The 26,225-nt window shown below is 39.2% G+C and overlaps 1 protein-coding gene across 4 annotated transcripts in view; it reads right to left on the minus strand.

Moving 5' to 3' along the window:
• The window catches only part of Ca-alpha1T (Ca[2+]-channel protein alpha[[1]] subunit T), a 172,222-nt gene that overhangs the window by 106,250 nt on the left and 39,747 nt on the right, over positions 1-26,225 (minus strand). For 2 of the 4 annotated variants that reach the window (XM_083110835.1, XM_083110834.1), the window contains 6 exons: positions 24,286-24,571; positions 17,173-17,265; positions 13,149-14,255; positions 11,411-11,562; positions 9,930-10,133; positions 6,890-7,007 (listed from right to left, as the gene is read on the minus strand). In XM_083110835.1, coding sequence (XP_082966961.1) covers positions 6,890-7,007; positions 9,930-10,133; positions 11,411-11,562; positions 13,149-14,255; positions 17,173-17,265; positions 24,286-24,571 — 1,960 coding nt within the window. The remainder of the gene's footprint in view (positions 1-6,889; positions 7,008-9,929; positions 10,134-11,410; positions 11,563-13,148; positions 14,256-17,172; positions 17,266-24,285; positions 24,572-26,225) is intronic. The other 2 variants (XM_083110833.1, XM_083110832.1) reach the window with 1 other exon arrangement.

Genomic DNA, 26,225 nt, shown 5'->3' on the forward strand with positions numbered 1-26,225 from the left:
GGTTGGCATTTCTAGTTATTTCTAGTTGTTATTTAGAGTATCTTATTACTTTAGTACCTCTAGCTCCTTACCATCGAGCTCACAATGAGCAGCTAGTTGCTCTACCATCAAGGATGAATGATTGAGTGAGCTACGTTCCCATTAAGATCCCTCATACCTAAGGGTATGATATGATCTTCTGAAATAGATGGTGGCAAAGATGGAAGAAAAGCCAAGCAAAATAAACCAACAACTACTGGAGTATATAGCTACACAAGGGGAAAAGCCTTCCACAGTTGAGAATACATAGCACGAAACCCGCCAAATTCCCAAAACTAATTCGCATGGATATTTGCGAGTGCCCATCCATCAATTTCATTATATCATCACTCACAAATTAGCCAAAGTGGCACAAAAAGCGAAGTAAAATAAAGTAAATCAATCAAACCAAAACCAATTCGGTTGTATGCTTCTGCGCATATGTTAACCCTTAGTACGCCGCGCGGTCTGACGAAAGTAAGCCCAGTGTCGCCGAGGCTTTGAGCGGGAAATTTGAATTCGTATACATAATGGAGAAAAATCGTAATAACTCTGGCATTATGGGACCAATCTACTTCGGATAACTTTTGTTTTGCAGGCAATACATCGGTGCATGCAACCATGTAAAATTTGGATGCCCCAACCACGGGGGGGTTACGGGCGGGGACTGCATCCCCCGAATTTCAATGAAAAGAACATAAAAATGTGGAGTTTGCTCCCTCTTCTCCAGCTACTTTGGGGAGAAAACCGGAACTTTTGCTTTTTGTTTTCAAAGAATGGACCTTCCGCAACAGAATGAAACTTGATTCATGTTCGTGGGTGCAATACAATTTGAATAATAAGGCAAAACGTAAAACTCGAGCGAATTTTAGCCAATTTGCATATTATTCATAAAATTGTTATAACTGACACTATGGGACCAATCTACTTCGGATAACTTTTGTTTTGCAGGCAGAACATCAGTGCATGCAACCATGTAAAATTTGGATGCCCCAACCACGGGGGGGGGGGGGGGTTACGGGCGGGGACTGCATCCCCCGAATTTCAATGAAAAGAACATAAAAATGTGGAGTTTGCTCCCTCTTCTCCAGCTACTTTGGAGAGAAAACCGGAACTTTTGCTTTTTTTCAATGAATGGACCTTCCGCAACAGAATGAAACTTGATTCATGTTTGTGGGTGCAATACAATTTGAATAATAAGGCAAAACGTAAAACTCGAGCGAATTTTAGCCAATTTGCATATTATTCATAAAATTGTTATAACTGACACTATGGGACCAATCTACTTCGGATAACTTTTGTTTTGCAGGCAGAACATCAGTGCATGCAACCATGTAAAATTTGGATGCCCCAACCGCAGGGGACTTACGGGCGGGGGCTGCATCCCCCGAATTTCAATGAAAAAATCATAAAAATGTGGACTTTGCCCCCTCTTCTCCAGCTACTTTGGGGAGAAAACCCGAACTTTTGCTTTTTTTCGTTCTCACTTGCATCTTGTGTAGCTACTGTGAATCTTTCTTCCCTGTTGACTCGGCTCTTTGTGGAAATATGTCCGGAAGGAAACGATTGTGCCTTAGGGAAATCGATGAGCTGTTATATGATACGAACTGTTTATGGTGATGCCTTTGTTAGTCCTAACAGAGGAGGGAAGGGAGCCTTTGCAATCGTTTGTTTTGTCTATACTTCTGGATAGACGCACGCTTTAGACTCATGCTTCTGGCCTCAGGCTATCGTCAAGCTTCATTGCATTTCTAACATACAGGCGACAGAAAGCTGACACCGCCAAACCTCATCCAATCCCCTCTCTCCTTGCCCTACCCCCCCGGCCACTACTTCAGCTGGATCACCAGGTCTAAACACAAAGAAGAATGTGTGCCTTATCAGTACTAAATCACAGCGTTGGAAGCTTGGAGGAAAACAGCATCGTAAATACCAAGCATTTATTGTGTCTGTCAACTGAAGAGCGAACACGTGTTTGGGTGAGCCCAAACACGTGACATATTCCGAGAAAGGAGGGGGGGAATTTGAAATTTTCGAAACAAGATTGCGAAACATGTTGCCGAACGAACTGTCAGTGTTTCAACCTCAATATACAAATATAAGTGTGGCAAACCCTCGATAATTGTATCTAAAGCTGTTTGTTCCATATATGCAACCGCGGCTGACAGGGACATACTTTTTTTTGTTCCACATATGGAACGGCGGGGGACTAATTACAATGCACTTCTGATATAAAAATAAAAACAAAATCAGCATTGCTTGTGAAATAAATTTCTTCCATTGCATATCAATTTTCGGTGACTCTGCCACCATAGTAAAATTCACAACACTGGTTATTTTTTGTCGGGACCTCCCGGTGATCTCTAGAACAAGTGTACACATGAGTAACAGGTTTAATTGATTTGGTTTATTTTGCTTCGCTTTTCTGCCACTTTTGGCTAATCGCGAAGATGAGGATGGGAGATGATATGATGGAATTGGAGAACGAATACTCACAAAGTTAACCCATGCCCAGAGTGGGATTCGAACCAGGGACCCCTGACGCTGAAGCGCGGTACTAACCACTCTGTCACGGAGGTCAGCATGAGTTACGAGTAAACAAGCGTAACAGGCGTTGAAAGATATGGAAGGGGGAGTATATTATGTTCTTATTGTTTACAACAAAATAATATAACATACTCTCCCTCCCACTTTTTTACAACACCTGTCAATCATGTAAACACCTGTGCACACATGAGATCGCCGGGAAAGTCCCGTCAACAGCTAATAAGTGTTGTACATTCTACTCACCATTCACAATGAGGCTGTCTGTGTTGGCCCTAGGCGAAGAAAAGATTTGTATTTCGCAAGAACGCGGATTTTTCTCAAAGTCAACTTTGTTTCGGCTAATCAGGAATAGATCCACAGTTTAAAGTGGTTTTCAAACAACTACACAATGTCCTCCACCGGGAATTGAAACCGGGATTTATTGATCACAAGACTGATTGTTTACTTTGGTTTCTTTTACTTCGGTTTTCTGCCACTTCTGGATAATCGCGAAGATGAGGATGAGCGATGATACGATCAAATTGAACAAAGGACACCCATGTTCAGGCTGGGATTCAAACCCGAGACCACTGGCGTCGTAGCTCGCTGTAATAACCATCCCGACCGACTACTCCAACGTGGATGGTTAGCACGGATTTTGTGTTGATTTTTGTATAAGAAAGAAGTGAATATTAATCGCACTTGTGCTATGATTTTTTTTTAAAAAGTCAATAATAAATATCAAATAATAACATTACACGCCATTTCAATGGTAGGGACATTATCGAAATGAAACATCACTGTTAAAGCGTCTCATATATATTTCTGCTCTTATTGTTGCCAACTCCGCGTGATGAAAGCTGACTAAATTTCAAGAGCTTCCTTTTGTACATTCAATATCTGCATCCCACTTCCCTGTTGCAGCCAGAACGAACCTATTTCTGCGGAAACACCAGAGCCTCCTCTCATTTTGACCTAATCAATTTCCCCTAAATTTTAGATGAGCCCTCTCGAGTTGGAAAATGGGGCATGGCGGTCGTGTGGGAGCTTACTCGGGCTGCTGGTTAGGTGGAGAGAGACCGTGTGCTTGGATCTCGTCGTACGAAACACGTTTGCAACAAATATACAAGTGACATTTAGTGAGCCAGCCTGAAATCAAGAAACACAACTATGGGCTAAATTGGTCACTTCGTTATGCTTGCATTGTTATAAAATTTATTAAAATGTTAATAGCAACCTTATCTGATTACAGACTGGAAACGATGCGCTTTTGTTTCATGCCGCGCATCTTCGCCCGCGCATAGCCAGAGGATAGAAATATGGCGGAGCTGCGCATTGGAGCTTGTTATTGTTTTCATATTTATGAAGAAATTATTTGTTCTCACTTGTGAAGTGGAAGATGTAGAGTTATATCCTTCTTATTAAACTTAAAAATTACAATCTTGTGTGGTGCAATTACTCACAATCTTCAAAATAGTTGTTATAAGTGGAAATATGAAGGTATGCTTGCAGCCATGATAGTTTCCCCCGGCTTTGAAATTTTGGGCTTCAAGTTGACTATGTTAAAAGTCTCACTTTTCCAGTCTGGTACTGGAGGTCTATGGGTGACAGTGAGTCGTCAAAGTCGATAGGCGAAAGCAAGTCTTTCGCAACATTTATTATATGTATTTGTATAAAAAGAAGAAGAGCCACCTGTTTCACGAGTTCTTTCTTCATTCATTCTCATCCTCGCGATTAAAACTAATTACCTCATTATTCATGAGATATTAGAATGGATGATATTCAACTTGACGTCATCACGCAGTGCATTTTGAAACATCATGAAGTCCGGCAAACAGATTCGAGTGTGTTAAGGAAAGCGTGTGACTAGCATTCGTACAGCTAAAAATTGTGTTATATTTTATACGTACATATTCCTTATATGATAATGATAATGATAATGATAATGATACCTTGAATCACTTCGTCAAAGACCATACGCGCAATGCTTACCAGGCATGTTTTCAACGCGGGATCTGATCTGTTTGCCCGAAATATGGAGGCGGGCGTTATTTCGCGCAATGAACTGTGGGAGAATTTTATGATTGGCGTATAATTGGCTCATAATCGGGACTAGGCCCATTTCGTAAGTGTCACGCTTACCAATAGACTACGGAAGCAGAATGAGTGCCTGGTGCAAAGAATTCAAAAACAGGAGAATAGTCCAAGCCGCCAAAACTGACAGGTGTGAGCCTGTATGTGTTTGCTTATTGGAGGTTTTTATACACAGATAGGATAATCGGTACATTTGTTATCTAGAAAGGATTATTCTTGAAATTATGATTAAGAAGTGCACATACCATTGAATAGCCTTATGTATTGCAAAAACAAGGTGAATTGTGATTATTTATTTGATTTATTGAGGTTCGATAAACTCCAGATAGGGATGCTAATTCCTAACGCTTACCGACTGATAACTCACAGGTTAGCTAAGGCAAGTCTGCTTGAGGTACTGTTCTACCATGTTACACGATATTTAACTACAGTAGTTACATACGGTAAGTACATAGATTAGTTGCGTTAAAGTCCAATTTCACAGAATTAACCATTTACCTACGACAGTGGTAAATCCTAATATTTATCAGTACTGACAAGCAAAATTGGTAAAGACGCACCTAGCCATTACAAAGCGCCAAATTAGCTAAAACACTCTTCTATTGTGTTAAGGGCTCACCGAACATTTTTCAACACTAAGATTCATTCGGGTTATTCAACAGAATATTCCCTGCCCAGTCACAATGAAGAGCTATTCTATATTTGTTAAAACAACATCTGAGCAGTTTTCAGATTCACGCACATTGTCTAACAGGTGTTTTGATTAGATTCTCTCGGGTTATTGACAAGGTAAGTTCTGCAAATGTTTCCAACCTTGTGAGAGCTAACGTCACTCTCATCTTCAGTTCTCGAAAGCTTGGAAACCTTCACAAAACTCAGCTTGTCCATAGCACGAGAAAACCTATTCATCATTCGTAGCCAGAAAAACTTCAAGTCTTACTTACAGATACTCTTGTAGTAATGATATTATTACAAAACATTTGCTAAACTTACAAAGTTAGCCAGAACAAGTACTTACTGTAGGTGGTTTAATCACCCAACAGGAATTCACGGATAGGTTAGGTTATGAAAATGCTACTGTTGTAGAAGGCATGTTCTGCGAGAGCTTGTGGCATTTTTCTGGTCGAAACATGTACTAAAAAGTTTTTCAGTAGGCTACCAAGGAGTTATTTGAGTCCGCCAACTTACTTTGGTAGAATTTCACATGGCACCTCACAGGATTCACATGCTATCAACAATGCACTATCTAAACTCGCCCACAACAGTTGCCATGGTCGGTAAAGTAGTTTCATTATTACAGAAACATCTAACATTTTCTAGCACTCTCTAGTTCTACTGAGAGAAGTACCCTTACTATGGTAACATTTTAAACTTCCCGCAGAAGTAAAACAACATCATAAAAATAATCTTAGGCCGATGGGTCGGTAGAGAAATGTACCCCATAAATATTAATGAGTTAAAAAAGCTAGCTTTTCCAGATTTGTTACATTCATTTATTGTGGCATTCATCACTTACTAGCAAGACACTACAGTTAGCACTTTAGTAACTGAAGCACAAATCTTGCTACAGCTAGAGGATTTGCTGATTTTTTCTACATAACTTTTCTGTTATGCAAAAACGATAAATGTTTCTTGTTATTCCTTCAATTTTAAAGTTTTAAAAGACTCACAATGGATAATGGGATAACACGATCAAAATCACAAAGGATAAATTGCTAAGAGAAAAACAACATTGATTTAGTGTTACTTGGATTTGTATAGAAAGTTAAAGATGGAAACTTTCGAAGGAAGTGACGAAATTTTGTTTTCTTAATTAATATAACTGCACTGAAGACGTTACACTGGAAAAGCAACACAAGGTATACAGTTTAATAACATAAATTTTCAACGAGGACAGTACGATGTACAACCGTTTATGGATGGCATTACTCTTGGCACGATGTTAAAAATATACGACTGGACGCCACAAACAATATATAACAAGTAAAAAAAAATAATGTATAAAAGCATTTTCACATACAAGCGTAAAAAAGCCAAGCAATAGTGTAATAATGAAAATAGAACATGCTTCCAATTAATACGAAAAAAATACTTTGTATATAATATGCTACACAATATACATTACCTTGCATTTTGTTCAGTGTGTTTAATACATGTGTTGGTATTCAGACTTGTCTATGCCTTACTCACAGTAAGAACTAGAAAAAATGTCTTTTTTTTTCAGAAAAAAAACGAACAGAACGTATTGTACCTGGAACACTGTCACTATGGCCCAGAGAAGTGAATCAAAGTTCTTTCTATCGCAAGCGACTGTTTCGTCATCTTTTTTACTGCAGAATTTGCAACCAAAGAGGTTCATCCCCAGAATACTAAAAACAAAAGACAAATTGCTTACTAAACAATTCCTTCATTACTGGCTATTCACAACACACCAGCAACCTGAAAAAAAGTATTTCCAAATATCCCAACCCTCCCCGTTTTCCAAAGAAAATAAAGACATTTGTTAAAATATATTTTTTTAATGTCCTTGCCTGTTGTTATTATACAGATTCAAAAGTATTGTAAATATGTTTTTTAAAATATAAAGTACCTGATTTAATTTTTAATGCTGTTAAGGAGCAACAAATGTAAAATTCACAAACGAGTGCTAGAGTTGAAAATCATTACATTTTTCATGTATGCATTCATTAAAACTGTTTAGAAATATATATTTAAACATGCAAATTGATGCGCATTGTTTGCTAATTTATAAGCATGTGAATTAGAAAGAAGCACTGATATAGAACATAATTATACTAATTATTTATTTTTATATTTAGTTTCAAGCATATAGTAAAGCAATTTATCAGTTCATGACACATGTGAAATGTGCAAGCATACAGTGTGATTTCGTGAATTTATTTTAATAATGTTCACAATAGTTAATATGAAATACAGGCAAAAAACATTCCGTATTTGGTAAACTTTAAATTGTAGCTCATTCCAATGAACGAACAATGAAATAAAAGTGTATTGTGTGCTCGTGTAATAGCAAGCATACATATCACCATGTTTTTAAAAAAACAAACGCAAGCAATGGTTTCGGTTACCTGTTATATTTATGATCTTTGTAGGGGAATTTATTTATTTTGGATCACATGTTGGGTTAAAGACTTTCCAAGTGTTAAATCCTACTTACTTGTCTTTTCAAATGCATTAGTTACAAAATGAGTATCTTAATAGATAAAAAAAAAAACATTATGTTAGACTAGTCGTCGATGTTATTTTAATGAGAGGGTAAAGTGGGGAAAGGATTTTTGTCAGTTCTTGGTTATTTTTTGGTAACATAACCGGGGAATATTATATTAATATTGCGCTGATTGTGACTGAATCAGCCCACAAGCAATATTTACTGTTTTCCCTTCGTTCTTGAACTTTACTTTCCTGTATAACTTTTTCCCAAAAAAAAATAAAAAAATAAAAGAAAACATTTACACAACTACAAAACTACATATTTTTAACATCAAAGACAGGTAATATGTTAACACTAGCAGTAAAGAGCTAAGAAAAACAATGAAAATATTTTAAATATTAAAAACTTGAGTTATAAAATTTAATATTTACAAACAAAATATTACCACCAAGCACAATGGAATTTATATTCTAAATGATAGACTGTTAAAACATCTAACAGATTACCATGAAAGGATACTTTCTGATGTTTATGATGATGACTGAATTTATAAAATATGAGTAAAATAGTAAAATATTCTAAAACATGTTTATGTAAATAAAATTAGAAATGTGGCTTTTCTGAATGTCACTCAAGATAAAAACAACATAGAGAAGTGGAAAGTGGAGACAGTCTGGTTAGGAAATACACACAGTAGCACCATCTGTATTTGTCACCCCTGTCACCTCGACTTGGCTGACAGTGGAGGAAAAAATAACATAATTTCATATATTATCAGCAAAGCAAGTTAAAATTACATGATGCATAATATTCTGCGTACACATAAGATAACCTGAACATAATACCATACTAAACTGATGCAGAAATTTTTTTTTTTAAAAAAACAACTTTACTTTCCAGATATCTTAAAAACATAAAAGAAAGCAAGACCTCAAATAGCCACGAAAGAAATATTTTTGTCCCAAACAGCACTATTTTAGTACAATTCTGAATTCTCATGTTGTAAATCATTAAGAAAAAATTAGAACAAACATCATATATGCCAGCCACATGAATATACTTTCAAATTGAAGTTTTAGGCTGCCCAGGACATTCTATTTCTTTATTGCAGTTGGTACTTGTGGAAGGATACATATCAACATACATGTGTACACAATTGAAGAGATGAAGAAGAATCAATTAGTAGCATGAAAATAATGGGAATTTTGTGAATTGTAATATTGTGATTGTACATTTAAAAAAAATACAAATAATTTTTCAGTTTATGAATGTATAGTATGTGGAACCACACACAAACTACATTTTAAGCTCAGTTCAAATATTAAAGCCTGACACATTCTAATAACTTTATGTTGATAACTGATAGTTTGTTGTAATAAACTGTAGATTTGTACATAATTTTGTGTATGATTTCTTCAGCTGCCCCATGCTATTTCTCTACATGTACAGCATAATTTAATACAAAAGTAACCAATATATACATCTTTTCATAAGGAACTCGGATTTCAATATTACAATAAAATTCACATATTCCGCACCGTGGTCATGCGGTTTAAGGCGTCAGGCTTTGAAATTGAAATTTTGAATGTGACTTTAATAAAAATCAATAAATTACAACCAGAGTTGTACACACATTCTGAGTGCAAATGTTTTGTCCAATTTTTCAATTCTACTTAATAATAAGTAAAATTATATTGCTCTATCAGATAACTGAACGAGTGACTTGAAAAGGAAAACAAAGGCAAGATATATTACAAATTATGTATAATGTTTACAAATTAGTTCGAGATCATCTCTACTGTTGGTGGCACTGTTTCAACTATCAGAATATAAAATTATAAAATTAAGTATGTCCACGTGCGTAAATTCATGTCAACATGAATTATGTGTGTAGTGTGGCACAAAACTGCCACACAAATATGATTCACTTCAGGACCCAAATAAAGATATTAATTAACACATCTGGGTTAAATTTTATAACAACATTTTTAAGACATTCAAACATTTGAAGGTTCGTATTCCCATTGATGTATCTTTCCACAAGTTCCTACATAGTGGAAACGCTCACTTTAAGAGTTTATCCAGTACACATACGAAAGAAGACTAGTTTTAAACTTACCTGAATATAAAAATAAAAAGGACAAGAAGAGCGAAGAAGACTGCAACATTGTCCATTGTCCTGAGCATAACAAACAACTGTCGGCGAAGGTTTGGCATAAAACGAACGAGCTTTAGAATTCTCAAAAGTCTGAAAGTTCTGAGAACAGATAGACCAGAACTGCCCTCCCTCTCTCCAAGAAAAGTCTGCCAAAGTTCTACAACACTGGAAAAGAAAAGAGAACGCATACCCCATGTAAATGATATTGTTCACTACAGGGAAATACCTATATGGATTTTTATTGAGTCAATGCTCTGCGAATGATGCATGGCCATTAGAAAAATATATTAGAATTCAGACAATGGCAACTTACACTTCATGCAGGCATTGGTTCATATTGTGACACTTATTATGATAATTGGTTCGTCCACGATTTTTGATTTTCAAATTTCAAAAGTGTTTGTCTTCAATATATCAGCTCATATTTATCATATATTTGTCGTTCAGACATAAGCTGAATTTTATTGAAGTCCACTTTATGCACGGATATGGTAATCGGGACTTGACTCACAGTTTAAAGTGGGATCCGAACCATTGTGCAATGTGTGTCCACCGGGTATCAAACCTAGCATCGCTTGATTACAAGGTGACGACGTTATCACTAGGCCATCGGCGAGGGCCCTCCTTTTTAAGTAATATAGGATTTGCTGTTCATATGTTTATAAATATAGCTATTTGTAACTGTAAATTAGAAATATTCAATTTTTGCAATCGCAATGCTCTTTTTCGCTTTCAACATGGACAAGAAACACTACAATAAATCGTTAATTGGTTGACTTTCGATCTTGCCACAGAAGTTCCTGCCTTCGAGTCCCGACATGGGAATGAGTGTTCTTTGTGAGTGTCCATCATCAATTTCTACTAACCATCACTCATCCTCATCGTCGCGATTAGCCAAAAGTAAAAAAAAGGTGAAGCTATATTACAGAAAAGACAAACAAATAATGTATCGGGAATGCTATTGCTGGAAATTCATATGAAAATTCATTATACGGTCATCCAGAGGAAGGCTATCATAGTTCAAGGACAATAATATTAATATATATTATTATTAACCAATAAATTTGAGTGATAATTGCAATAAAATATTTTAAAATCGTCCCGCTCTCCTTTTATTTGTTGAATTCAATACAGAGTTTCTAACAGAGGGAATGTTGAAAATCTGCAATTGGTAGAAAAGAATACACTGGATTCTACAGTGATACTTGGCAATTGTTTACGTCTATTTTCTCACACGTTGCATATTTTTAAGAACTGAACTCTATTGATGCTGATATAGAGAATACGCTACATAATGCTTTTTAGGAGTTTTGTTTCAAATCTTTAACATCTCATAATATAAAACAAAGTGAATGAACATAATGATAGACAATTTACCTGGTTATATTCATGCATTCCCAATCTACACTAATACGAAGATCAAATTGCCAGAAAGATCTTACCTCAATACAACAATAACACCATCGAAAACGTTGAACCCATTGCTGATGTATCCGAATGGGCCCTCTGCTATAATCTTGAGAAACATTTCTACGCCAAAAATGGCTGAAAATACTATATTGCTCCGTTCCACTGTAACGGTTAGCCATTCAGGCTGAAAGACAAAAAGAAATATTCTTTATTAATATATTTACGAAGGAAAAGTGTACATTAACAAATAATGGAATATGACTTTTATGTACACATATATTAACAGCAACAAATTCCTCCAGAAAAACAAAGACTCAGTTTTTAAAGAAAAATGTATTTCAGGTCAAACTCCTGTTAAAAATTTCATTACTCAACTTCACAATAATGATTTCTTTAATTTTTTTCTGAATCTGTTCTTCTTTTCCTATCTTCAAATGCTAAAGATGAATTCACACATTCTCACAGTATGTTACTTTACCCCACTGGTGAAGATTCCTTTAGAAAATTCCCTTGTACGTTAGTCTTCTCCCATTTCCTACTGAAATCCCCTGAGAACGTCTTTTCCCTATATTTTAATGGTGAAAATATCAGACATAAATTTCACAGATCAGTTGCTCTTTTCTGTATCGCCTAAGGGTGAAGTTCAATTACATCATTCCGGGTATGTTACTCTTTCCCTATCCCAAATTAATGAACATTCCTTAGTTTTCCTTTGGAACCCTTATTCTAACAAGGAGAGGGCAAGGCTTGGGAAACTGAGTTTGGCGCGGTACCCTACCTGTAGTGGTAGGGTACCTTATAGGTATTGATATGCCAAGGTCATAGCGCGCACTAGCCAGTCATTTCCTAGCAAAAAAAAACGCTTCAAAGTTTTGAAGCTTTCCAAGTACGTGTAATGAGGCGAAGATATTGTTGGACTTCCAAGCGTATATTATCTCGAGCAACAATTTATTGTATTTTGTTTCTTGCGAAAATTCGTTTTTGCTATGCTAATTGTCGATAAATTTTGTTGTCCATGCTTTTACGATAATTACCGCTCTGGATCGTGTAGAAAATTAAAAGCACTGTTTGTGAATAGTATTCTTGTGTTTTGCTTCTGGAAGAGTGTAAGAAAACATAGCTTATACCCTTCGCTATACATATAATTATGTCGAATATAGCGCGTGGATAATTATATTTCCAAATGTTTGCACAATGACGAGAAGATAAATAAAAGAATCGTGAAAAATCATATTTATAAATAAAATTTTAAAAACATTAAAAGAAGCAATTCCTCCTAAAAATGTAATACCATTTTATTTCAATAAATTATAAATAAAACAGAATAAATATTTGCTCGAGATAATAGAAAAATGTAGAATTAATCGAACGGGAATCGAACCCAGAACCTTCGGCGCGTGAAACTTATTCGCTTCCACGGGGCTTGAAATTCCAACAATATCTTCGCCTCATGATACGCACTTGGAAAGTTTCGAGACTTTGGTGTTTCTTCTAGGATATTGCTGGCTAGTGCGCGCTAGTTTCAGCATATCAATACCTACCACTGCACGAAGTCTCGTCCTTGTATGAGTGAATATTTCATTAGTAATACCCCGAGTATGTGATTTTTTTCTCCATCTCAATGGCAAAGATTTCAGTATGAATTCACTAGGTCCTTTATTCAGTTTCCATATCTCTAAGCGATTGAGAATGCGAATAGGGTTAAAAGTTTTGTAACTGACCAGGAAAAGTCGTGTAGTAGCCAAAATATACAAGAATGTAACTACTAACCTGGTCATGATACTCGCATGCCATGCTGCTAGTGTTCACAAGGATGGCGCAGAGAATGCTCATTTGGAAGTACTTGTGCTGGACCAGCGACTTGATGGCTCCTCGGAACTTCCTCAGGCAGATCCTGCAAAGTCCCGGCTCCCTCTCGGGCTCGTCGAGAAGCTCCATCTCGTAGTCTGAGTCGTCCATCTCGGAGTTGGAGTACTCATCCGGGTCAACGGCGAGAACCGGCGCCGAGACGTGTAGCTGGTCCCCTTTGCTCAGCGACGAGAAGAAGGTCTGCACGCTCCTGGAGTCCAGAACCAGCTGGGTCGGGAGCGCCGCGCTGATGGCTCCGCTCAGTGCGAGGAGCTCCTGGCAGGTCATCTGCCCCGGTTCGAGTCCCGGCGCGTACTCCGTCTCCATCGGCGGCTGGACCACCGGGAAGTCCGTGCGCCAGACGTTTCCGATGATCCCGTCTCCGGTCTGCGTCATCTTCTCGCTGGAGCAGACGTTCCTGGCTTCGCTGGTGGTGGCACCGCCGTCGCCGTGGAGGAGGACCACGTCGCTGAACATGACGCTGCTCCTCCTGCGCTGGTTCTGAGGGAGGTTGGGGCTCAGGAGGGTTCCCTGGACGTCGCAGCTACCCTCCCAGCCGTTGTTGACGCTGGGGACCCTCAGGAGACCGGGTCTTCTTGGACTCGCGACCGGATCCACGTCGGATATCTCCGGACTCGCTCTCGGAGCGTGAGGACTCCCGCTGAGTGACTCCTCCACGCCGATCTGAAGCCTCGGGAGCGGTTCGGGTGGTCGAGGACCCTTGGCGATCTGCCGCCTCTTCCTCCGGAGGCTTATGGACTGCGCGGGGGCGTCCTTCTTGTTACGGTATTTGTACAGCCGGTACCTTTTCACGATCTTCCGCTTCGCCCGCCTGCACAGGTGCGCCACATACTTCATGATCTCCGCGTAGCAGGAATTGGGCTCGGAGTTGTTGGTGCTGGCCAGGGTACTGGTGGACTGGAACCTCGCCCTCTCCATCCTCATCCGCTCCATCTCGCGCTTCTTGGTCTCCGAAAACTGAGTCGCGATGACGACGAGGCACAGGTTGATCATGAAGAAGGAACCAATCTGGAAAGAAGACGAGGAAAATGTAGTAGGCAACGTTTGGAAAAACCATCATCGTAGTTACCTCAGGTAGCAAACAAAATATAAATATATATACAGGGTGATTATAAAGTTTTGATCCATTTCTGTGAAAACAGATATTAGAATCAAACCAATAATGAGAATGAAAAACCTAACACTTAGTAACACAAAATCTATCAAAACTTCTACATATAATGTAAACCAAACCTCGGAATAACACATAATCCATCACAGGTTGTACTGAGCCTTATTCCAAATGACCACCCTGCACGTCCACGTAAAACTCCCAGCGACGCACCGCTGCACGATATTTTCTAGCATTGTGCAATAAGGCTCAGTGCAACCTGTGATGGATTATGTGTTACTCTGAGGTTTGGTTTACATTATCTGTAGAAGTTTTGATAGATTATGTGTTACTAAGTGTTAGGTTTTCCCTTCTCATTATTGGTTTGATTATACCTAGGTAATATCTGTTTTTCACAGAAATGGATCGAAACTTTATAATCACCCTGTACAGCTGGGAAGGGATTTTCTAACACCAATCTCCGCAACACTGACTAATTGGATTTCGCTACTTTACGTCGCTTTTATCTGCGACTTTTGACTAAATATTGAGTGACGATGTGTTGAAATTATTGAATGGACACTCACAAATAACACTTATGCCCAGGCCGAGATTCGAACCCGGTACCCTCGTAGGGTACTGTGCTTAGCACTCCGCCACGCAGGTCGGCAGAAATATGCCATGAAGCCATGTGAGCCAGTTAAGAGTATTGAAACCTTGCTATATTTTAGTTAATTTTCTTTCTCCCTTCTTTATATAAATCTTAAACGAGTATGAAATAATGAAATGGACGTAACAAAAACCACGAGGCGTCATCCATACCTAAGACTGAATTGGAATCCAGGCTTCGATGTACATTCTACTAATCAACACACGCAAAAAAGTAAATGCATCAGCTGAAAAAATGCAGTAGGTGGTGCGTCGGGTGAGGGGTTGATATTTGTTGCAAGGGATAGGATTTGGTCCAGGGAACTGTTAAGTCAGTAGCTCAGACCAAATTTTTAAGTGTATCATCGAGAAAGCTGCATCAAATAATGCGTAAGTTGATTTATTAAAGTACAGCTGGACATAGAAATACACACATCACATGATTCACTTTGGCGTTACCTTTACAAACGATATACAAAAATGCACCAAACTCTAAATCTAATTCTTGACGAAGGCCAAAAACACCTGTGGTACATCAGTCGATGTGTTCCTGGCACATCAAATAGATTTGATCCGTTTAGTTTTGTGTGTACAATGTGATGCCGACTATGGGACAGTTTGGATTACCATTCTGAAAGTGAGGAAGAGTTTCCAATGTGTTGGGTGTGTGGAGGGAAGGAGGAGATGAAGAAAGAAACAGAGAGATATAGAATAAAAATTTCCCCACTGGTAATATTTCAGTGCTTCCAAGAACAACGAAGAAATTCAAATTAGTAGAGATACCATTTCGTCGTATGAGAACCAGAGGAACACTACTCCAAACATACTGTTTTCGATGTTGTTCAAATGAACTCCTCTGAAGAGCTCCATTTAGAGTGAATCGACACATCTCCACTTCCAATCATTAGCAATAAGGTAGAGTTACGTATCTCCAATAAGCTGAGTAAATTTGATAAAATTGGTGTTACGTCCCTCTGGTTATCGCACGACGATTTTATTGTCAGTTCGCTTTAGAGAAATTGAGAAAACCTGTTCAAACATACAAGTAAATATCATTCGAGAATTAATGTACGAGTTGTTTATGCTGGCCAGGGTACCCATTTAGTTAATAATTTGGCCTTCATATCAAATAAATATGTTTCGGAACTACAAGCTTTCAACATTAATTACTACGTACACCCCAGTAAAGTGCTTCAAATTATTAAACGAATGAATCTGGTTTCAAGTAAACTAACAAAGTTTATCACAAACTGATAAAAAGCATTTGGTTTATTTACTAATAGCAACACGAGAAACAGTAAACAGGAATTTCAGCAACAGTAGCTGAGAAGAAGAAGATTCGAGTTTGGTGGATATATTCTGTGGTTACAAATATGAATATTTAGTTGATGTTGGCAAAAGCAACATTTTACACTATTACTCACATATGTACACAATGTTACTCGCCAAGAACCAGTGACGAGCCTAAGGGGGGTTGGTGAGGGTTATAACACCCCCCCTTTTTGGCCTAATATTCCTAAAAAGAGAATGTCAAAGGCAAGAAAATAAGATGAAATTAAGGCTTACTCCTACGAAAAGTGTACGCCACTATCAACAACATACATTAATTTAATAGAGACAAGATGTCACTTTGTGCTAGAAATAATTTTTGTCGCATATGTACTTTTGTGCAGCGTTGGAGCCTGTGACTGACAAATTACACTGTCCAGACATGTATGGTTTCAAGTGTGAGCCAAAACTCATTTTTCTGTCATATAATTCTGACTGACACAACTAATATTTTTAGGTCGTAGCAAGGAACATAACACATATTCTTCTCGAATATACAAATACTAGCAGATCTAGTGTTTACTGTAAGGTAATGTCGAATTAAGATTCTAAAAAAAGCATTCCAATTCTCACTTATAAATATTACCAGTGTACAGTGCGAGACATAAGTATTACAAAGCAAATTGTCCACGATTATTTTCGTTAAATATTTCTCTTGCATGTTGCGTTTTTTAAGGAATACATTTGTTAATGTGTGTATATATAATAGAATAGTGTAGATGTTGTCAGCAGCTTGTTTAGCATTTGTGTCAGTTCTTGAAGCTCGTATTGCGTGAAACAAATACAATAAACATGGTGATGAGCAGTTTGCTTAGTAATACTTATGCATCCCACTCTACAAAGAAACTGCCTACTCACCACAATCAAGAGAACAAAATATATCCAGTCCCAGAAGGAGTGAGCATCTTGAACATAGTACATGATATCCGTCCAACCCTCTAAACTAATAACCTGAAAGAAAGAAATACACGTATCAAGATCATATTACATAAAGATATATTTTTTTTTTAAAAAAAAGAGGTGATTTGTGATAAGTAGGGAAAGGATTTCTAGGTCTATACATATTTTTCTTGCAACGTCCTAGACGTATGCTATTTAGATATCTTTGAGTTTCATATATACAGCTCCACAGTATTGAAATTCTATAGAATCTAAAATGCCTGAAAGCTCTGTTTTGACCTGAAAAAACTCCTTTCAAACCTTTCGCGTAACTTTAAAATAACTTTTATTAAGAATAACCCTCAATTTCCACCACAACCCTTGAACCTTAAGACCTTGAACGAATTCGAGCGACAAAGAAAGCAATGCAACAGCAAGGGGTGTCAACATCTGTGCAAAGTTTCGCCATCTCCCAGCCAGCATCACGAAATTGGAAAAAATCTGGAGTGAACTGACTGGATGAGGCGTTCTCCGTTCCAAAGAATAGAATTCGTTGCACTGAAAAGAGTGCCTTTTTGTATACAAATTGAATCCACTAGTTACTTCATAAAGTTATTAATAATTACAGCTATTAATTTATTATAAGCACCTAATAGTCATAAAATAGAGTTTTTTAAAGTCCTAAATCTCTCTTTTTAGCACCAAAAACTCCTTTCCCCAGTGATAAGTAAGGACGAGTTGAAGCATACAAATTCGATCTTTTAAATTCAGCGTCACGAGCCACAACACCCAGTTTAAACTTTATTCATATAGGCGATTATTAGTGACCTTTCTGGCCATTCAATATGGTTTTTCACCCATTGATTTCAGACAAAGTAAAGTAGAGAGAAAAGGTCTCGCCTGTGTAATGTACCGCGCCCCACGCTCGACCTAGTGGTACAGAGTCTGAAGAAGTCCTTGCTAGAAGGTTGAAACGTAATGTTTAGTTTTATGTTTTAAAATAAAATAAATTCTGCCTTGGTCAGCATATTGAGTTTTTGATTATCATGGAAACAAGGCTTAATGGTGTTATAACTAGCCATTGTGAATGCAGTGTGATCAGCACCACGCTTTGGCCGCCTTTACCTATCAGCCTCCCATCTGACACGAGGCGCAAGAGTCTCTAGTCTTTCCTTTATAGTCTATGCCTCTGATCCAAGGCGTAAAGCTCTGCAACCTTTCCTTTTCCATCTGTCTCAACACCAATACCTTTTTACATATCCAAAGTTTTGAGCCTTTCTGTAACTATATTCTTGAGATCGCAGCTCTTTGAAGTTCCCAGTTTTTTACATATACCATATAGGGTCAGTATGTCCTACATCTTAAAAGCCTCCAGACTTTCTTTATCCCTTTTCCCCAATGTCCATGCCTCCAATTCACATCTCCAAAGCTTCCAGCTACTACCTCCTCTTCACTGTCCATGTAACTGACAAAGAGAAGCATCTCAGAAAACCTTCACCTTATATCTTTCTCTCGCAAGCCCGTAACTGTCATACATATAGTCAGAAGCACTTGTGGATTACAACCCAGAATTATCCGTGACTGTACAGCAGTCCGCTCCCCACAGAACATTTTTTCCACTTTTTCTTGAGCCAAAAGTCTAGTTTTCCGTGGCTACTTGAAGCCCTATTTGCAATTCATCTGTTCCTATATAAACAGGGGAGGTAAGGCTGACCCTTTAGGAAGACACTCAAATGTCAACCTCTCTTTTACGTGGTACAACCTGGTCTGCATTTTGCAGACTAACGAGGTTATCGTGTTATAAATCAAGGAATCTTCATCAAGCATAAGAGTTGTTAAATCTTATCACTAACCGTTGTACTCCAAGGTATTTCAAGAATGCTGCATCAGTAGTTAATCGACCTTCCTGAAATTGATATTGCATACAAGTGGTCATGTTGCTGACCTAAACGGTATTATAAAGTAATGAGTCAGTAACGGGGCAGAGAAGAAAGGATAATAAAATTGAGTACAACGGACGGTGAGGGGTCTGTGATTGGTGAACCGTCGGGGAGTTATCGAGCAGGCTGTCAGTCTTGGCCTGAGGAAAAGAAAGGAGCAAGAAGAGGAGCTTGGAGAACGATTATTGTATACGTTTGAGTTGCTCTACGACGAGATCTTTGTCAACCATTGATAGGTAATTATCCTTATGTCTAACCATGTGTGATCCGGATTGGAAAGTGTAAATTCCAATTGGTTGTGTGTTAGCCCTTCTTGTGTGCGTGATATACCTCTCGAACTCTACCGTCTGGCTATCGGCGAGAGGCGAGTGTTCGTGTTGCAGAGGATGAATGATGCTCTGAGTTACATCACCCACTGGGACATCTAAATGTACCTAAGCCAAGCGTCAAGCTAAGTTTGCAGCAGGTTTTATGTATCAATCCGCGCTGGAACTGAGCTCAGAAACTTCCGTGCCAGTCTTGCCTCAACGGCCGAGCTGCTTACATCGCAGACACTGAGAAAATCCACAGTATTGCCAGCCGCACAACACATCAAAACCCGCATGCATGTCAAGCGGAATGTATTTTTGTTTCTTTTTGTCTCCTGAAACATACAATTTTAGAAAGTACTTTCTGCGCATAGATTATTTAATAAATGTGTCATTACTTAATATAAATGCGAAATAACTTCTAAACATGAGAGCATGTGTGTATATTTCGAGCACGCAAAAATAAAAATGAACAAAGATTAAAGTAAACAACGATAGGCCCCTCTTGAATTTAATGACAAATTATTGTTTTTGGTTTAGAAAGAAATACATTTATGAAAAATTTTGTTGCTTCGTTCGCAATACATCCGTTACTGTAAGACACACTCACTTCAAGCAAAAAAAAGCATGATTTGTTATTGGTGACAATCGGGTGCATTGTCTGCTGCTATTACTCTGGTTTCAATTTATGAATCATCTCACTAAACCAGGATTCAAATCTTGGTCTGTCCACTTCTTGCTGATGATCACCCTTTATTTGCACGGAACAGTAAATATGCGCCTTCAACAAAGACGTCATTGCCGCCAGTGGGTGAAACAATAAGCTTCCCCCTTCCCCCCTTCTTTTCTCGTCGGTTTCTTCAGCCGTGGCGGTGGTTTTGTACGGTGGTGTCCTTCAATGTTTCATTCAATTTACGCCCCCCGCCCCCTTCCCCTACCGAGTTAAAGCACGTCTCGTCCAAATAATAAACATGTTTCTTATGACGGCGATATCTTTTAATACCGCGGAGATTATTTTGTCGTCAAACAACAAACAATCGTGTCCTCTTCCTAAACTTAAACCGCAATTCATTCAGCACCAGTGATACAGTTCGTGAGCACATTGACGCCAAATCACCTCACACCCTGTTTTACTTTGATCATGCTGTCGTAAGGAGGATTATGCATTTAGAACAAATTGCTAGATTTGAAGAGCTTTTTTCTTCGGATGAAGCCCAAAATAACACTCTGGTAAAACCGCGCACTGAACAGGAGACCTCGATTCAGCCATTCTCGCCGCTGTCACCATTAATAATCAATCACAATAAACATAGGGTTAAATAGTGGGATGTGCAACGCTGGTATCACGGATTCTACGCGCTCTGCAACGTATTCAGTCTTGCTCGACTCACTCTTGATCTTCAGCGATTCTTCAGCGCAATACAAACTCCAGTTGGCGAATCTGAGGATCTAAGTTCGTCTGCACAGTGATTGCAACCGATCAAGTACATACCTGCTAATGGATATATTATTTTGTCAGTATTTTACAAATTAAATAACTGGTTTTTTTGCAAGTATGCAGTTGTCTAGGAATAGAACCCGTCTCACTGGAACTATATTCTGCGCTTACGTTTGGATCTACATATGCGAAAACCTGATGCAAAGTTGACTTGACGCTTGGCTTAAAACGATCCCCCGTTCCAGGAGAACATTACGTTACGGCGCCTGGGCCTACAGCCAGGATAATCCTCTAGGACTTGTTTTGTGTCGTCCACATGGTCTTGCGATTGTCCCTTCATTCATCTCATCGATACGACTATTCATCCCATCCTAGCGATTAATCAAATAACTAATTCTATCGATCAATCATTATATAAACTCATTTGTGCATCTCCACACACACACACACACACACACACACACATACGCTAAAAAATTCAGCAATATACTTCCACCTCGACAAAATTAGCTGGCGCCAAACATCAGTTTGTAACAGTTACACTGGAACATACACCGTAACAATATTTGCACACTGACAAGACCCGAAACAACGTATTTTGTTACGGACCGAGCGAGCGTAATCTTTTTCCATTACGGCGCATAATTTGCACTAATTGAATAATTCATCAGTCCGCGGAGTGATATTGCGACCAAACTGCGGGAACAGTAGACAGATATCATGCCTCATTAACTGAATGAGCAGAGTTCGCTAATAATGCCTGGTTGCAGAGTGATTATGAGAAGGAGCGTGTGCACAACAATACACCGAAGTGCATGAAGTTTTAATTAGTGGCCTTGCGCATGTTGTATTCCGGTATTGTTGTTGCTAGCTCTAATGGAAGGTAACTGAAAGAGATATTTCCCTGGATTTTACAGTCCGGAGGTCCAGCGTCTACGGTGATTTATCTTCCTCTCCATCAAAACGAATGGACGTTAAATGATAGAAATGGTAAACCGTGCAAATACCAAGAAAAAGGTCTTCAGGAGGTTGAAAATGCATTAGACTAGTTCCTCAGAAATGTTTCAGAGTAAAACAGTGAATGTTACAGAACGAAACAATGCATCCAACAATGTGTCAGGATAAAACAATTCATCCAGCAATGCCTCAGAATGAAACAATTTATCCAGCAATGCCTCAGAATGAAACAATGCATCCAACAATGTGTCAGAATGAAACAATGCATCTAGCAATGCTTCAGAGGTAAGCAATTAATCTGACTTTTCCTGATTCCATGGATTATTTTGACACACTTAAAAATATCCAAAATTACTGAAATCATACTAAACAAAGCGCTACATAAATGTAGTCTTCAAAAATTTCAATGAAATAGTTAACATGCACCTTTCCTTTAGAATGAAATCATGAAATGAAAACATTATTTTATATCAACTAAATAACTCTCTAGCCTTCTTAAACCCGAAGGTTTATGGCTGCAGCAACACAAGCATTCTATCTGTCCCCTATCCTGAGTAAGATCAATCCAATCTTTTCCATCCTTACCGATTTCCTTCTAGTCCATCACAACGTTATCCCTCCATCTTCGTCTTGGTCTTCCTACAGGTCACTATTTTACCTCGGGAATATTTTACCTTGGGAACATCCATGGCTTCATGTTCCTGTCTCTTGACATAACTTTTTAACGATTGTTGTCGGCTCTACGCCGAATCCCCAATATGAATGGCGGATCTAGCTGGGAGGACCACATAGTAGTCGACCAACTTCTGCCAATTGTGGGACGCTCATAGAGCCATGACAGGACAGCTGTATAAATCCCAACAGAGCAAAATGTTGACCATTTCAATCTGTTGGTTTACTACAACCGCAGTGAACAAGACACTGGGCGATAAGGTTGTCACATCCCTACGCCATTATTTTATATCAATCCGTGTAAATTCACTACAGCGTCAAAATTCACCGGAAAGTAAACAAAAGATAATTATGATAGAAAAAAGTTATTGAATGATTAAAAAATTGCCACTTCCAAACGTTAAGTAATAGTTTGAAATTGAACACACCCAGTTTCGTAATTAAATAATGAACATCGCACCAGTGACGCATCGGAAATTAAGAGGAACACTAAATAGAAACTTTTATTAGACTCCCATAATTCTTGGTTTAAAGATTTGAATTTCAATTGCTATTTCCAGTCTACTTCATGCACAGATAGACTAATCGGAAAGTCGAAACGAAATATTAAATAATTATTAATATATATATATATATATATATATATATATATATATTATATAGTCGACTACTTTTTCGACTAATACGAGGGTAAACCAAACGCTAAAGGCAATTCTGTGTTTTCGCAGGAATAAACGAAGACTGGGTGTGTCTGACGTCACCACGTGTATACTTGGAGTGACGTGGAAGTAGGAGTATCCATCACTGCCCCATTCAGTCGAGTTTCGCGGAGCAAAAACGTCACACATATGGACGCACCACTCCACGAATGCACCATCGAGGGACAGTGCGCTTTCTGTGGTCGGACGGAGTCAAACGGGCAGACATCCGCCGACGGCTGTTAGCGCAGTATGGAGCAAGCACCATGACTCAACGAAAGGTGTATGAGTGGGTGGACCGCTTTAAACTGGTACGCGCAAGTGTAACGGAGGTCCAGCACGCAGTGCAGACGTGGCTTCGTGAGCAACCAAGAACCTTCTTCGCGGACGGGATACAGAAGCTGATTGCACGATACCAAAAGTGCATTGCCGTGCAGGGGCATATGTGGGAAAGTGATATGTGTAGTTCTTCTTCTTGTGTGGAAATATAGATGTTATGTGAAAATTGCCTTTACTTTTTGATTTACCCTCGTATTAGTCGAGGTAGGTTACGATAGATTTTTGTTTTGATGGAAGTATAAAGTAGGGAGTATCGCAGAGTGTTGTGAAAGCTCTACAGACCACCATATGAACATACATATAACTAGACCTACAGTTTAAAGTGGGATCCAAACCATTGTGCAAGTTGCCTTCAACGGATATCGAACCAGAGATCCCTTGATTACCAGTACGCCATAGGCGATGCTTCCTAACCTTTAAAATGCCCTGCTTATTACTATTACGTAATAAGAATTATATCTAAATTTATAATAATAATGTATAGTGTGTGATTATAGAGGACACTTCTACTTCAGACTAAGAGACAACACAGAAATTTCGCTTCCTGTGTTACAGAGCTCTCGCCGTTAATACAGGGATTTCGCTTCCTGTGCTACAGAGCTCTCGCCGTTAACACAGAAATTTCGCTTCCAACGATACAGAGCTCTCGCCGTTAACACAGGGATCCGTACCCACCTAGAGCCGGCCCTGGCCACCGTCTACGAAGAACTAAGGTTAAGAACAAAATGGTCTTCACTTACCAGGAAAATGGCGACCCACGCAAGGCCTATATTATCGAAGGAGATGGCGCCTTGGAATGGATTGGTGCCCAACGGCCGACACTCGTTGTAGTACTGGTTCCAATTGACGCAGGAGACGTTGGAGATCCTTGTGATGTTGCTGTTGGGGATGGCGGTGGCGTTGCACTCCGTCGTGCCATCTAGGTACAGAGGCAGGTTGTTGCACGTGTGCATCCCGCTGTCGTCCGGCGTGGTACAGATGTAGTCCCTGTCCTGTTCCTGGTAGTTATAATACGATGCTAGCGGTCTGGAATGGAAAGACGGTACTGTCTAGGGACGATGGACACAAACAAAACACTGTCAAGTAACACAGACTTAGCCCACAAGATGGCATGCAATCAGTAGCCAAGCGCACACTCTGGATCTGTTAGAAAATACATTGCAGAAAACATAAATTAGAAGATTTGTAGGAAAGGATCACAGACACATAGTTCCAGAGGGAAACTAGAGCTCACAGTTGAGGCGATGAGAGAATACTATGACGTTGAATGTTACCATAAACTTGATTGAATTTCCGACTTCAAGATGAGTATCAGGAAAAATATGCACTAGGTCAGTCTGATGGAACACAATTGTTTCTCCTGCTAAACTTCAGCAGATGTGAAGAACTCCCCACGGAGAGCCCCCCTTTAAGAGATACCAAGAACCAATAACCGCTAGGGGATAAGTTGGGAAAGGTATGAACAGTCGCGGCATCGAAATGTAAACGGGCATTGTCACGTTGAAAGCAAATTACTGTCGAAGCAAGTTCAGGATGTTTTCGCCATTACTGTTGGCTTTCACCGTTAACACGGGGATTTCCCTTCCTGTGATACAGAGCTCTCGCCGGTAACACAGAGATTTCGCTTCCTGTGCTACGGGGCTTCCTCCGTTAATACAGGGATTTCGCTTTCTGTGCTACGAGGCTTCTTCCGTTAACACAGGGATTTCCCTTCCTGTATTACAGTGTTCTCGCCGGTAACACAGAGATTTCGCTTCCTATGCTACAGAGTTCTTGCCGGTAACACAGAGATTTCACTTCCTGTGCTACTGGGCTTTCACCGTTAACACAGGGATTTCCCTTCCTGTGTTACAGAGCTTCGCCGTTAACACGATTTCGCTTCCTGTGCTACAGAGCTCTCGCCGCTAAAACAGAGATTTCGCTTCCTGTGCTACAGAGCTCTCGCCGCTAAAACCGAGATTTCGCTTCCTGTGCTACAGAGTTCTCGCCGTTAACACAGAGATTTCGCTTCCTGTGCTACAGAGCTCTCGCAGTTAACCCAGAAATTTCGCTTCGTGTGCTACAGAGCTTCGCCGTTAACACAGAGAAGTCGCTTCCTGTGCTACAGAGCTCTCGCAGTTAACCCAGGAATTTCGCTTCGTGTGCTACGGGGCTCCCGGGCTTATTAGTCTTCATGGGTATATTCCATGATATTGTATTGCAAAGTCAGGTAATACTGGGTGAGTCTTTTAAAAGAGGCCCCGTGGAAAATGCGCTCCTTGCATTTAGGCAACCTAGGTACACCGAAGAGAAGAGCGGGTTAGAGAACAGTCCAGGATATCGGTGCCAAGCATATTCGACGACATAACATGACATATCTTGGACTGTTCTCTGCCCCGCTCTTCTCTTAGGTGTACCAGGGTTGCCTACAAGCAAGGAGCACATTTTCCACGGGCTCTCTTTTAAAAGACTCACCCAGTATATATAGATGCCTTTAGATGGAACAAGAACAGCCACACCCACGATTCGAAGCAAGATCCCTTAGCTAATCAGGGCGCTACGATAACTACTCCGCCACAGAGAAGGGCTCTTCCGTAGCCAAGTGTGTTGAGTTGTCTCACAATATTGCCACCGAAAGTTTCGGATTCGAGTCCTCATTTAGCACTTTTTTCGTCTGAACTACCATACGAGAGACCCGGGT

Source organism: Lepisma saccharinum, chromosome 24 (genome assembly GCF_977018435.1).
Source record: "Lepisma saccharinum chromosome 24, izLepSacc3.1, whole genome shotgun sequence".
In the NCBI taxonomy this organism is placed as follows: Eukaryota; Metazoa; Arthropoda; class Insecta; order Zygentoma; family Lepismatidae; genus Lepisma; species Lepisma saccharinum.